The following is a 15,886-nucleotide window of genomic DNA, read 5'->3' as shown; positions in this document are numbered from 1 at the left end:
GGAAGAGAGCCCCCTGAGTGTGTCTAGCCCAGAGTGGCTGCATTATACCAGTGGTGTGGGTACTGGGCGTCGAAGACGCAGATCAGGGGAACAAATCACTTCTTCCCCTGTCTCCCCTAAATCATTGGCTTTCACATCCAGTATTTTTGGCTCATGGCAACAGGTTTTTAAACTTTACTTCATTAAACGTTACTGTGCATTCCAAGCAGGAACCAATTGTCTTTAAGGACATCTAATCCCTTGTTCTGGATTTTGTTCAAAGTAAATTACTTCACCTGTCATTAAAATATGATTTTAAAAATAATAATTACTTCCAAAAATGCCTGGGGGGAAAAAAGCAAGTGCATGTCTCATTTTTGTTTGTTTTTTCCTACACAATTTTCACTGAATATATTTGGTTATGGAATTGCTTGCTTCCAGAACTATATGGATTATTATGGGTTGTAGCCTGATGAAACAGACCTAAGCTTTGGCTTAGCTGTCCTTCAAGGCTTTTTTTCCTAAAGAAATAAAAGCAGCAGCATCTAATTTAGTGGCAGGCAAATCTAAATGTTGTTGGGTTTTTTGCTGACATTGGAAATAATTGGATTATGCTATATTTGGGATTAGAAATAGATACTATTTTCAGTTGCCATTAACTGTGCAGGAAAAAAATCATTAGTACTAATCATTCTTTTCTCCATACCATAACTGGATATACTTTTTTTTTCTTCCCCTCTCCTCTCCTTCTCCTCCTCCTCCTCATTCTTCCTACAGTACTTCACCCATTGTCATGTAAAATATGCTGAAATGGGAAAATGAATATAACATTGTAAATTTAGTTAAATATGTTAGTCAAAAGGCTAATACCTTAAAGCAGTTGTATGGTTTATACTAAACAATGGATGGTGTTCTGTTGTGAAAACTTTTCTTTAGAAACTACATTGTTTCTGTTTATTCTTGACTTTTTAAAATATTTTGATGTAGAGAATAAGTGTTAATTTTGAACATGAGAAATTCATTCTGGTAGGGCTGCGTATGGTTCAGTGATTGTATGGTGACTTCATCAGCCTGTCTGTATTTCCTCTTTTTTTTTTCCCCCCTTCCAATACAGGCGCAGTTTAGGAGTATTCATTTGGTAAACTAAACTAAAACGATACAGTTATCTATGTTTTCATAATTTTCTTGGTGTCTGTCCTGTTTTATCATGAATGTCTGCTTGCACCACTTCATTGCAAGGATCTCATGAGTGAAATGGAACTCCTTCAGCAATAATTGCATGATCTTTCATATTATGTTGGTATTTCTACTAACCCATTGTATGGCTTTTTAATACTTGTCTGTCTTAGCAGGCGGCTGTTTCAAGTTTAATGGATTCAACCAGCCCATTAGACTGCTTTCCTTATTTATCTCTTTCTTATGTCCAGGCACCATCAGAAAATAATAGTCTCTTTCGACCTCCAAGAACTATCGTGGAACAAAAGACCAGTAGTATAGGTATGTACATCTAATAAGATCCTGATTCTTTGAAATGGAAGTATCCTGGTTTTAATATTGTTCAGATAACCTTATAGGTTTGCAATTTGCCATCACAGTAATTTTAATACCAACTGATTATTGGATCAATAACAAAAACAAACTAAGATTACTGGGATGATATTCCTTTGTATAAAGTAAGATGCTCTTGAAAATCAAGCCATTCCTTTTATTTTTATTTGCTATCTTCCCTTTTCTTTTAAAACAATAGTAAAAGTTCTTTGCACTACCCCAAATTCCATCAACTACAGCTTTCAGTGTATAAACAGATAGCTATTGTAACTACTTTCTTATAGCACATTTTATTTTAGTTCAGATACTGTTTTCTAAATCGTACTGCAAAAGAATACTTTATTAAATCATACTTTACTGTATTACCGGTAATATTATTGAAAGCATTATTGCCTCCTTCTTCATCTAAAATGATTTCCAGGATGGGTTGCAATAAAATCAGAAACCAACAAAACCATTTGTGCTTTACAGATTTATAGTAAAAGATTTCACAAAACCAAAAAGGGTTGATGAAGGAAGAGAGGAAAAAGTCATCACAAGTTACCAGTTTTCAAGGCTAAAAACTTTTTTTATACACTCTTTTGAATGGGAATGAGAACTAGCTCAGTGGAGCTGTATAACACAACAAATGTAGAGGGTTTTCAGGCTCAGCATTCACTTTCTGCAACCTAATATTTGTCAATAGTACATTGTTAGTAATTTGTGTTGTTAGATATAGATGATCCAGTTTGTATAACATTTTCAGAACGTACAAAATTATAAATATTGTCAAATAACTTGACATGTTAAAAATTCTGTATTTCTCTGCTAAATTCTGTACTCCTTCAATACAGCCTTTATTTGGTATTAATCATATCAGAAGTTTCCTTAGAAAAATGCGTATACAATAGGCGCTCTTGGTTTTTGTAATTTTTGTACTTTTTCTAATTTTCAGTCTTCATCTCTATGCTATATCACATTACCAATGAAAAAAAAAAGCCTGATCTACTTATATGTATAAGTGAAGGTATAACTTTGCTTCAAAAATTTTTGCTACAGCTGTGGCACTCAACACTGGATGAGTTTCATCCTGACAGGTGTTAATAATGTTGGTTAGGTCATTAATAGCCACTGCAACTCCTTGTAGTTAGGGGCATATGGTTAAAATGATATAGACTAGTTTTTAAATTGGAAATTTCTCCTGTTACAAATTCCATTGAGAAACACATTTTATCAGTAGTTGAAAAAATAAATTCCATCTACATAGCCTCTTTTGCAACTTTTAAATGTGAATTAGATAGAATATCTATATCTATATAGATATAGATATGTGGCATATATCTATATATGCCACAGAAAAATAACCTTGTAATTGTATATTAATATTACTTTTTATAAGTAAGATTTTTTAATTATTAGCAAAAAACAGTTGTTTATACAATTTCAATATTAATTTGAAATTAATATATTTTAATACAAGTAGAGTGAATTTAGCTACTGGGCATATTTCATGGGATCCATCTACCAAAGACCCAAATGGATGTAAGCCACAAGCAGATTGTTTGAGAAATACTCAAGAATTCCAGGAAAATTTGTATATGAACATGTGTTCATTTCTGCTTATCTAGAATTCTGTCTTCATTTTTTTCCAGTTTAAGTACAGTTTCTGAAATCTAACCTTTATAATTCCAATCTTTTTTATTTTATACTGCCACCTTTTTCCTTTGCCAAGTTTGTTTATCCTTTATTTAAGGACAGACTTATCTTTGGTAAAAAGAACTTTAAACACAAATTAATATAGGAAATTACTGTAAATATCATTAAGGTGCTACAAGCATAATGCAAATCTATCCAAGGCAATGCCACAAGGTGCCTTTTGTGTGGTAAGAACAAAATGCTTGCATGCTGCATGCATCCCAATGTGAATAGAAGAACACCTGGTTTTTGTATGTATTTTCTCTAACTCCCATCAGGGTCTCACTGTGCGAGCCTGTTTAGCACCTCAGTACTCGGGGGGTCTTCAAGTGCACCCAATCTACAGGATTATGCTCGTACTCATCGTAAAAAGCTGACTTCTTCTGGCTGCATAGATGGTATGTGCACACATTCGCACATGCATTTACATTTACACATGCCCACTATCTTGCACACTGAGGAACATTTTTTTAAAAGGCCTAAATCTTTTGACTGAGAAGAAGGCTAGGTTATTATTTGTCACTATTAAATTTACAGTGAATCTTACCGCCTATCTTTTCAGCATTAGGTTGAGGTTAATGTTTCTTCAGTTCTTCTGTAATATATCATCTTCTGAATAAAAGCTTTAAGAAATATAATCTGTACAAAATATTAACGTTTCAAAGTATCACTTCAAAAGTGTTTTGAAAAATATATTTTGGAAATTTTTCAAATTGGTCAGGAATGAAACAATAAAAAATATAAATATTTTTAAATTATAGTTTAGGCTTTGGACAGTTAATAGAAATGACATCACCAAATTTTGAATGGTATTGCAATATTTTCTAACATTTTTGAGAATAAAAAAACACATACACCTTTTTCTCTGCTGTCACTACCTGAACATTAAATGCCAATCACGCATCATTTTGTGCATCAAATTTGCAGTTACTCCTTTAAGTTCATGCACTCCATTAAAATCCTAGTTAATATCAAGCAAAGGTTATTTTTAAATCTATTTGGCCTGTGCACTTTTCCCAATACCTTTTGCATGCCACTTAATTCTAACTTTTTTTATTTCCCTTCTTCCCACCTTCCTGTCTTTTCTTGAAATGTCCCTCTTCTGGTAGCTGGTTTGAATTTCAGGTACCTGTTTTTCTCTTTCTCAGACACCACACGTGGTTCTGCTGTTAAAAGGTTTTCTATCACATTTGCTCGACACCCAACCAATGGTATGTTTTGCTTTTATTTAAAAAAAAAATATTCCCTTGCTTCATCCCCCACAAAAATGGGATGGATGTTATTATCCCACTATCTTTCTACATTCCATCTTAAGCACATAGACATTTGTCCAATTATTAGGTATGGCAATTGATTAATCCCTTTTCATATATTAATTTCATTTTTTAAATTCACACATCAAATCTTTTGGGGAAATAATATGAAAAAATAATTCAAATCTAATTACACACATTCATCCAAATGACTGACACAATGAATACATCTTAATACATGGTTTTTTTAAATATTCTGATCTTAAAGCTCCTTGGACTTTCTTCATAATATTCTTTGCCTTCTTGCTGCATCAGATATTTTCATCCTGAACCTTTGTACCAAAGCATTAAAAAACGTCTTGCTAAATCAGGTCAAAGTGCATTTTCTTAAGCATTTTGTTTCCAATAGCAACCATCAAAAGGTGTTGGGAATTGCAGAAGGCAAAAAAGAAAAGGCATTTCTACTTCTTTTTGTCTCCAGCACCCCAAGCTACACTGCCTTTAAACTTGGGGTACTGTTTATTTAATTTCATTAACAGCTATCGATAAGAGCACTCTGTTAATTTAAATTGTCATTTAAAATGAAATCTATCAATCATCTTTCTTGAAACTGCATTGCGTTAAAATAAAAGTTAAAACAATACACTATACTAACAATAACACAAGTTGTTTCCCTTATTTCAATCTTTTTCCCATTATGATGAATCCAGGTTTTATTTAATTAATATATATTAATCAATATATAGCTGCATTCCATTGAAGACTTGGAACGAATTCAAAACTGGTTTTGTTGTTAAAATGAGATGTTGTGGAAAAACACCCTTTTTCTGTTCCCAGATGAAACAATTTTGCACAAACTTTGCCAGAGTCAATCCTTTTATTGCAGAAACTGAACTGACTGCCCCACAATAATAATGCTGCCCTCAAACCTTAATTCAAAACTTTCCAGTACTATTAAGTAAGAAATGACAATATGTAAAAAGATATTCTTACTTTTTTCTTTTTACTTTTTTCTTACTGAAATTACAGAACTATAGTTACCTCTTTGATTATTAGAAACAATCTAAAAATGCAAGAAGTGCTTGACTTATGATCACAGTTGAGCCGGAATTTTGGTCAGAAGTCGTTGTGGTCAGAAGTCAAATCACTATGTAACTGGATTTGATTTTATGACTGTTTTTACAATGATTGTTAAGTGAGTCACTGTGGTTGTTAAATAAGTTAAATGGTGGTTAAGCAAATCACATGTTCGTAACTCCAAGCTTATCCAGTGGGTGTTTTTTGTCAGAAAATGGCAAAAAAAAGTTGTAAAACGTGATCATGTGACCACAGAATAGTGTACCAGGTTGTAAACTATCTAGCACCTGAACTGTGATCATGTGACTATACAGTGCTGCAGCAATAGTTACTTGAAGACAATTGTAACTTTTTGAGTCCATCATAACTTCAAATGGTATTTAAACAGCAGTCAGAAAGCAAGGATTACCTATAACATCTTTACTTTAGTTATGAAAAATACTTATAAAGACAGTTTCTATATATTATAAGTACTGTATGAATTTGGAAATTTAAAAACATGTTTGAACTCTTAAAATTAAACTATCTAAGAAGAGAAAGCTTAGTGTAGTCATGCAAAGCAACGAAGTTAGATTTTTAATGTTAACTATTACATATCGGTTTTTGCATAATTAAGAAAATTCTGTTTAATAGCTAAAAGCATTTCATCTAAATTATGTTCTTAATATACTTTGTATATTATGCACAACTACATTACAGAGCTTTCTCTGACCTATTTAATATGTTTCTTAGTATCTTTAATAATTTATTGCATGCTTTAGGTATTTATTTGAACCTTAAAGATACTCTCCAATACATTGGTTGCGATTCTTAGGGACAGAGGCGTGGTTTATTGTCTTTTCCTCATCTTTTCATTGGAGCCTTCCCCCCCCCCCCAATTTTGGTAACCCCAACCTTTTTTCAGTCTTTCCCCTTTTCTCATCTTGAGTACAAGAAATATGGTGAAATCAGTACCTACTGCAGTGCTTTACCTTATTTTCTGGGCCTCTATGCAGAGCATCCAGACCTCTATAGGTGCTGGTCGGTTTCCTCTGAGGAATTTCTAGGCTCCAGTGGTATGTCTTTATAGCTTTCAAATGTAAGATGGCAGGGTGGCTTTCTATTGCTGCGCTAACCCTTTCGTTGTCTTCCATGTTGAGATACAAACACGTATTGCAATAAAAATTACTCTAGAACTATTGTTTAATTAAAGCTGGGCTTGTTTTAAAAACATAAACTTAAGAAGGAAGCTTTCTTTTTTCTTTTTCACAGAAACAGCCTCTTAGGAAATATCTAAAAAGCATTTGATAATTAGATAATAGAATTGCTAAAGGTTGAATATATGTGTGACTATTTAGTTCCCACTGTATAGCCATGGAGAGACACTAATTATAATACAATTTTCCATACATTTTTTCCAAGGTACTGATATCTTAAGATTTGGATAGGCATGAACCCTTTAAGACAAAAATAGTTTGTATAAAATTCCTTCTTGTAATCCTGGAGTTACTTGTGCTTATAGATTTTTCTCTGGTAAAGAAAAGCTGCAGTTCTTGTGGAATTTACTGTAATGCAAAGAAAGGGTTTGCGCTTGCTGCATGTATACTGTTGTAGTTTATTTTACCAAGCGTTGAATACAATTTGAGTTATACATAGAAACTTAATTGCTACGATTAAACCAAATGCCCAAATATCTTTAATAAATATTACTTTACATATGACATATTATAGGTTTTAAAAAATTAAGGAGGCAAAAGTGGTATTGAAATCATTGAGAGATTGTGAGTTAATATTAATATTACATTTTAAATCTGTTCTTGAACAACTACTTCAGTTACAATCCTGTTTTTGAAACAAATGCCTTGAAAATAATTTGGCAATCTAAATTGAATGAAATACAGTTTCGTTCTTTAAACAATATAATATATGGACATCATTTTGTGGGGCACTGTCACAATCAGTTCATGAAACTCCTTCAAATCTCTCATATATGTCTGTATGTATACATACCCACACAATCAAATATTTATTTGTTTAGTTATGTTTTCTTACTCATTAAATACTAGAATACCTGTAGTTTTGTCTAAAATATTTTTGTATAATTAATGAGACAGGTATTATTTAATACATGTTAAATCTTGCATGTTGATGTTTTATGAAAGGAGCTTTCTTAAAATTTAACTCAGAATTGTATAATTTAAAATCTTCCAAATTATTTTCATATTTGGGTGTGAAACTCAGTTTTATTGGTAATAGAAATAGTCTTAGAATATATTGCAACATTAACTTAATTAATTCTTAAATAGAGCTTCTGCTAAAATGCATATATATGTGACTGTAACTACATCTGTGTTAGTGATGGTTACATTGCTGCCTAATTTAAATATGCATGTTCTATTAAGTTTATATAGAATTATGAGATTCATGTGAAATAACCGGTGGTCTAAGTATTATTTTAGTTTGTGAAGTGGTCAGTGCATTTACCGGTATATTCAGTGTATTTATATATTTGAGTAAGTGATTTTTGGCCATTCTTTATTCTCATGTTTGACATGCAATATCTCTGAAAATTTACATTGTAGAATCAGGCAAAATTTTGGAACTACTTTTGATGAGAACAAAGATTTGTCAAAATCAGAAGTTTGCTGTGTTGAAAAGTATTTCATTATACATAGCTTAGAGTTGTTTTTTTCCTATTGTAGCTTTAAAGTTCTGTAGATCACTTTACTATCCAAAAAAGAATTCAGTGCTTCTGGGCTTTTATGATGAAAATCTGTGGGTTTTTTTTTCTTTTTTAGGCTTTGAATTATATTCCATGGTGCCTTCAATTTGTCCTCTAGAAACTCTCCATAACTCCTTGTCTTTAAAGCAAGTGGATGAATTTCTTGCCTCAATTACAGCCTCAACCTCGTGTGAAAATTTTCCACATACATCTACAGCTTCTTTTCGTAATTATTTACTATATGTTCTATTTTTCAAACTGCAAAACATTGCTAAGTGTAAACAATTCATTAAAATATCAGAATTAGCACTTTGAGTTGCTTACATATCTCTTTATATACTAAGATTTAGAAGAACAGAATCTTAAGACACAGATACAGTACAAAACCCTGTCTAAGGTCATGAAATTCCAATTACAGAAGGGGCTAGCTTACAATTGTATTAATTTGCTTGTTTGTTTGTATAGATTTAAAAATACTTGATTCCAAACAGTGCGGAGTACATATTCCATCCTAAGGCCCATTGAAAACCTCAGGTTTTGATGGCCAGTCCTTTAGTGGATGACAGACAGTTTCCAAACAAATATGCATTTCTTTTTTCTCCTTTGCTTTAGCATTTTGATAGATTCACTCAGCTGAATCTTGCTTAGCAACGATACTATACGTGCCAGATTTATATGTTTAGAATATAATATATAACAAAGGTTATTTCTACCTCTACAAATACTTAAGATCCCCAAAGTTAAGTTGCTTTTGTTTTTCCACCTCTCAACATTCTCTTGTTCAAGACTACTTTTTAAATTAGCTTCACCTACCTCTGAAGGCCCAGCAGAATTTACAAGCTTATGTGATATTGTAATATAGGTAGTCCTTGACTTATAACTGTAACAGGACCTACCTATTACAGTTGCAAGTTTTGACAGTTGTAAAGTGAGACACCTATGTGATCATCTTGCTTAATGACTCCAATCCCTGTTCTCCCTGTTTCAGTTGCAGCATCTTCACAGCTCTTATGTGATCTGTCCTAAGCCTTCACCACTTCCTGCAGCACCCTATGCTCTGCTTCCCACCACACTGAATTCTTACAGGCCTTGGACTTGCTGCCTCATCTGAGTCCCTGCAGGCCTTGGTTCTGCTCCTTGACCTGCTGGGTCTCACACTCTCCTCCTCACCCGTATCACAGATTAGTCATTTATCTTTTGATAGATCTTAAGTAAGCAGCTGTTCTGCCACATGGCCTCCTTACACAGTGGAGGCCATGTGGCATCAGCCTGGAAGTGGGTGCCATTTTGGCAGTGGCTACAATGAATTGTAGCTGTTCCAAAATGGCATCCACTTTCAGGATGGTGTCACGTGACCTCCACTGTATAGAAAGGACTCATGGAAGAGTGGCTGCTTGCCAGAGATCTATTAAAAAAAGTGAGTGACCAATCCAAAATGGGAGGTGGGGTGGAAAGTGTGGGACCTAGCAGGGTGGGAAGCGGGCCCAAGGCCTGCTGTTATCTAGTGGGACGGTGTGGTGGGGGGAGATAGGTGGGGAGTGCTGCAAACTTCCCTTTGGTCTGTGGATTGCCAAGCGCTCAAATTTTGTTCACAACTGTAGAGGCCCTGTAGTAGCCATAATTTCAGGCATGGGTTGTAAGTCCATTTGGTCTTAATTTTGAACAGTCACTGAATGAATGGTCATAGGTCAAGGACTACCTATATACAGGGGGTAAGGTGTGGGCTATGAGTAGAAGACACAGATTCCATTCCATGGAAACTCACTAGAAGATAATATATATAATGTATACTGAAAGAACAAGAGATAAATTAATATTTTTTTAAAAAAAGAGTAAACCTACACCTAAATATACAACAGTGAACAATATCCAGCTGCTCATACTGATGACTGAAAATTTCAGAAAGTGTACTTCCACTACCATTCCAAAGATGATCTATCCAACATTTCAGTGGTGTGGTTCATGATCTAAGGGACTGAAAGAGAAGAGGCATCTCAAAGTCAGGTTGAGTAATTTTATTTCCTAAAGATTTACCTAGACATAGAATAACAGAGTTGGAAGGGACCTTGGAGGTCATCTAGTTCAACCCCCTGCTCAAGCAGGAGCGTCTATTTCAGACAAATGGCTGTCCAGTCTCTTCTTGAAAGCCTCTAATGATGGGGCACCCACAAGTTCTGAAGGCAAGACATTCCCCTGGTTGATTGTTCTCACTGTTAGGAAATTTCTCCTTAGTAGCAATGCTCAAAAAAATAATGTGGTTTTGTTACAGAACTTCTTATCCTGCCCCCATTAATCTTTTAGGTTCTCCTTCATTTATTGAATCCATGACAGAAAGAAAGTGTTCTTTAAATACATACACCCCTGCTAAAATCCAACCAACAACATTTGAAGACACTGCAAGGCGGAGATCTGTTGAAAGAAGCCCGTCAGGTAAGTAATGCTTGGAAAAGTTTACATGTTCTCATATCAATAAGCTTTTAATTGGTCCTACTTTTCTTTTAACAATCAAATTTATATAATTTTAATCTAATGAAATCTTTACAAACCTGATTTTCTGTTTTATCTGATTAAACTTGTTGATCAATATTGAATTAAAAAGTTGAGAAATGTTTCATTAGTAGGCAACGCTTTTTGACTTTAACTGATGACATAAGTACAAGTAGTTTTCAACTTATAGACCCAATTGAGATCACAATCTTCAGTCGTTAAGCGAAACAGCTCAACTCATTTACTCAACAATTGCAATCCTGGCAGTCCTGTTGTGGTCATTAAGCAATCTCCTGGATCATTAGATGGACAGAGCAAAAAGAATGCTCTACATGGGCTTACATCCCTCCAATAGGCAACTCTTTTCCTCTCAAAAGAACTGCCTGCTGGAGGAATTCTGCCTTGCTCTCAAAAGAGGCTGGCTAAAAAAGGTCCATCCAAAAATCCCAGCAGAATTTTGGCATAAGTATTTGCAGAGGATTTGCAGCCAAGTTCAAAAAGTTCTCTTTTCTGCAAGGATTGACTGAAAATGGTTCATCCTTAAATCCAAGCAGGATTTTGACTTGGAATGTTCGCAGTATGGGGCCTTTTCAGCCGGCGCCCATTACCTTTTGTTTCTGGGTGCTGGCAGCAAACACCCCATGCTGCAAATGGATTTTGGGATAGACCATTTCCAACCCCCAGAAACCAGAGGGAGTCCTTGGGACCTCCCTGGTGACTTCCCATTGATTTTTTAGGGAAGACAGCAGGAAAAATTGCAAATGGTGATCACATGATTGCACGGCACTTGCCAGCACCTAGATTGCATTCATGTGACCACACATTGCAACAGCTGTAACTGCATGGTTTGTAAGTCTGTTCAGGAGCATCGTAATTTTGAACAATCACTGAACAAATGTTTGTTAAGCAAGGACTATCTGTGTTACAGTTGTGCTCAGTCAATTAATACACACATCGGAAAAACAGTTTGACCTATGGAAGTGAAATACTGTACCATTTTTTTGGCTTGCACCAGTGACTTGAAAAAGCTGAAAAAAGAGATGCCCTTTAAAGTACTATATAATAATCATGTTTAATATAAAGCTCAGCACATTTTCAGGGTCTTTTACTTGTTTTGAATGCTCCAGATGTAGTGTTCCTCCATATGTTGCAGATCTTGATTTAACTGACTATAGCTGAAAGTATTTTGTGTGACATCGTGGCTCATAATATCTTGACTTTCTTACTACCTATCGTTTGCCAAAACTGTTCAGTTTGCTTCTACCCACTTTCCTTTCTTGGGATTCTATTAAATATTGCAAGTTCAGATTAAAAGCCATATGTGAAGCCAATTATGTAAACAGCGGAGGATTATCAATTTTCAAATTGATATGTGATGTAAAACACATATCCAGAGGTTTTAGTTTTAAGAGTGATTCAAAGAAGTGGATAAGTACACATTTAAATAATTGAAAAAATGTGAGTAAACTCTTGATCTAGCCACATTTGGCAAGGAGCTAGTTTTAAACCTTTAAGAGGACTTCCAGCTGTTCTGATTTAGTTTTTCTCACAAAACATAAGCATGTATTTTAATGGTGTGCAAAGCACCATTCTGAATTTAAACCCAGTTATTTACAGTACAGTGCAAATTTCAAATGGACAGGGTATTATAGAGATTATTGAACTCATTTGTAGAAATTATTTTGAACTCAGAATGACTCGTTATGAATTCAGCTTAAAATTTGACTGAAATAGTATTTTGTTTCTGTACAGATGCCACTTGCTCTTCAGTTCCTGATATTTGACTGTATCATTAGAAGACAAAAAGGATTTAAATAATAGGAGTGTGATGTTAGTAGTGAAATGCTTTCTGAAAAGGAATTAAGCACTTCAGTCAAAACTTGAAGGAACACTTCATTGCCTCTTCTATAACGAACAAATCCTTACAGAAAAAGGCAGTTTTTGAAATCACGTTTGCCACACAAAGTGTTTCATTGTATATAAAATAACTTCTGGAATGCATAAGTTGTATATTTTCAGGTTGAAGGTGACTTCCTTTCTAAAATATAAAAAGCAACAAAGTTTACACTTATAATTTTAAGGTACTGATATCTTAAATGTAAAAACTGCACAAAATATTTCCATCATTGTTGTCTAAAATATGCGCACAATGCAAAACCAAAGCAGCCTACCATTGTATAGCATTGTATTGTATTGCAGAAAGGGAGAAAAGACAGATTTATAAAAGGCTGATATTTGGGGATAGATTACAATAGGCCTTTTAAAAGTTTACAGTAGGCCTTTTTTCAATTACTAAGAAATATTAACATGGCTCTGATTAATGGCTACTTTTCTGAATACTGATCCCTAAACTAGAATATAGCAATTTATACTTTATTTCTAGTATTCATGCATGTTGTTTGACTTACAGATGAAAACAGTTTAGATTCTTGGACTTGAAAATGCAAAGAAAATTGAACAACCTACTGTAGAAACTAATATTCTAAAGCTAATGTGTCATATATTTTGAGTCATCTAAGCAGTAACAGCATTATATAATATTGTACAATTGTATTGTTAAAAGTTAAATTTGGTTTCAGTTCACAGATCAGCTTCACTGAAGATTTATTCTAACTTGACGAGTCAGGGCCACCAAAAAACAAATTAAGAAGAAAACATTTTTAATGCTAATGTAGCATAGCTAATGATTTCATAGCAAAATATTTTATTTCTACTTCATGCATGCTCACTACTAAATTAAAAACTCATTTTCACTCTATGCCAATTATTTTCTCTGTCAGCAGGAGTTGTATAGGGAACAAAATCTTGGTCTTGACTCTATTCCATTTAGTCATTCATCTGTCCAGTGCAGGGTTTAGATTGTAATCTTTCTCCATGCTTCAATTTAAATATGGCTTCTGGAAGCATCATGTCCTTCCTATTATATTGAGTTACCTCTAGTGAGATTTCACATAGCTAAAGAGGTACTGTCCAAAAAGTCATATACTCATAAATATACTCATAAATCTTGCCCTAAGATGACACCTGGCCTGCTCAGTCTTGGTGTAGAAGTACCTCTTACTTTTTCCTACTTGGGTATGAGACATTTTGGGAGTCAGTTATGGACAGTATACATGATTTACCACATTCTTTGTTTACATCAATATCTGGAATTTGTTCAAGATTATTCTAACCTATGCTTTAGTATAGGCATGAATTAATTTTGATTGCATTATTTATGAATTTATTTCCTGTTTACATACTATCCAAAGGTTTTTTTAAAAAAAATTGTTTGCAACATAGATTTCTGCAGAATATTGTTTAAAAGTATAGTCCTATAGAAGGATAACAGGGCTTTATAAAAGCAGAAACAGCTGGTCTGTTTACATTCATGATTGTAATTTTATATATCTGTACATGCTGTCCTTTGTTATGTTTTCAAATGAAAAGTTGCAACAAAACCAATTCTATGAAATTACTGTTTCATCATTGAATGTATGGGCGTAACCCCATATAGAAAATAGGCATATCATTGATTTTTTTATTAATGCCTACTGATTAAAGATAATCAGCATTATCAGACATCCTAAAATTGGAATTCTGCTTTTAAAAAAATATTCAGGTTTGTCAACATCTATAGATTAGTTGTCTTTTGACTTCCCTTATGTCCTGTTCAATTATTGAATATTTTCAGTCTTTGCAGTAACTCTATAATTTAGGAATGGCAATATTTTCCCTTATACTGCAAGAGGCCTGGTTTCAGTGCCTTTATAGAATAAAAATACTTCTCATTCAGTAATTTTCCATAAAATTGTAATTGCTTATAAAGCTTGCCATGGCATTGCTGTGCATATTATATGGGATTATATAAGCAATTATTAATTATTAAGATACCAAATATATGATGTGTTCACAGTTCTCATTGCATTTCATCTTCTAAAATACAGGTTTTAATATGGACAATGTTTGTCTTGCTCATCTATGAATGTATATGTTATATTCTGGTTTTCTATACAAAATGTTGTTTAATTATGTGTAACATTCCAGTCAACCAAAGCTTTGGGATAAAAATTTAATTTGCTCGTAAATAAAAAGAGTCCGCAAAAATTATCTTTAACATGATTTTTTGTCCTATTTGACAAATATTCCTAAGAGACTGAATATATAACTACAGTCTTAAATAAATGTAAGTATAAAAGCTATCATTACAGGTAGTTCTTATTTAGCAACAGTGATAAAATAGTAACTTTATGATCAATCCGTGCAATATGATCTTCACAGTGCTGGATAAACAGAATTTAAGAGGTTCAGAACTTAGTCCGTTTGTGGCTATGTAGAGTTGCTAGGCTGATTCCTCTTTTGATTCTGCCATTCCTTTTCCTACAATAATAGTGTGTTGAAAGCAGCTGCTCTGTATTATTATCAAAATAATATGACACTTTGGTATACATTTATGTGTGAGTATAAATAAATAAAGGGTACAAGTCATTCTGAGCCACAGTGCAAAATGTAAGAGGGATAATCTCTTTTAATTGACAAATATATGTAGCATTCTGGATGTTTTTCAGGATATCCTGTTCTTCAACTATCTGAAAGAATTTGATACTGTAGATCAAAACCTGTTTACTATTACATAAGAGTGCCAAACACAGTAATGGATGGAAATTATAGGAAGGCAGATTGATTATTAGAATACCATTTTCTAACAATTAGAGCAGTTTAACAATAGATCCAGTTAATCAAGTAGTTGTGGGTTCTGTTTCCTGGATCAGTTCAAGCAAAGCTTAGGCAGTGATCTATTGGGAATATTTGCTTTGATGTTGTTAGTGACAAGTTTCATAATGTTAAATGGTCTCCTTTAAATTTGTAATTGTAAACAGATGTTCTTGCTCTATCCCTAATGTGGATCTTCCCACAAGACTGTAAAGACTCTACCCTACATTTTTCTCTTTCCCTTTTCCTCCCCTATTTTACCTTCGTCTCTTTATATTTTTGTATTTTATGCTTTGTAAAAAATTAATAAAATTTTGAATGGTAAAAAAGGACTATATCATAAAGTGTTTCAACATTAGAACGTCTAACCCATTCATTAATCAAAATGAAATATTTTTAAGATTCTTTCTGTGCTCTGTAGTTCCATTGCTAGCAACACAAAATAGACTAAATTCAAATTTTCTCAGAAAAAAAA

At 33.5% G+C, this 15,886-nt stretch overlaps 1 protein-coding gene across 12 annotated transcripts in view; it reads left to right on the top strand.

Annotated features, from left to right (window-relative positions):
- Positions 1-14,808, top strand: part of PPIP5K2 (diphosphoinositol pentakisphosphate kinase 2) — a 66,814-nt gene extending 52,006 nt beyond the window's left edge. For 6 of the 12 annotated variants that reach the window (XM_058167039.1, XM_058167038.1, XM_058167041.1 and 3 more), the window contains 7 exons: positions 2-163; positions 1,407-1,476; positions 3,480-3,599; positions 4,350-4,412; positions 8,309-8,458; positions 10,534-10,662; positions 12,472-14,808. In XM_058167039.1, the coding sequence (XP_058023022.1) occupies positions 2-163; positions 1,407-1,476; positions 3,480-3,599; positions 4,350-4,412; positions 8,309-8,458; positions 10,534-10,662; positions 12,472-12,503 (726 nt within the window). In that variant the 3' untranslated portion in view covers positions 12,504-14,808. Of the gene's footprint in view, position 1; positions 164-1,406; positions 1,477-3,479; positions 3,600-4,349; positions 4,413-8,308; positions 8,459-10,533; positions 10,663-12,471 lie in introns of those variants that run through there. The other 6 variants (XM_058167044.1, XM_058167043.1, XM_058167046.1 and 3 more) reach the window with 6 other exon arrangements.
- Positions 14,809-15,886: the final 1,078 nt, after the last annotated feature.

This window comes from Ahaetulla prasina, chromosome 2, assembly GCF_028640845.1.
Source record: "Ahaetulla prasina isolate Xishuangbanna chromosome 2, ASM2864084v1, whole genome shotgun sequence".
Lineage (NCBI taxonomy): Eukaryota > Metazoa > Chordata > Lepidosauria > Squamata > Colubridae > Ahaetulla > Ahaetulla prasina.
The sequence above is the reverse complement of the archived record's forward strand: the minus strand, read 5'-3'. Positions and strand labels throughout refer to the sequence as shown.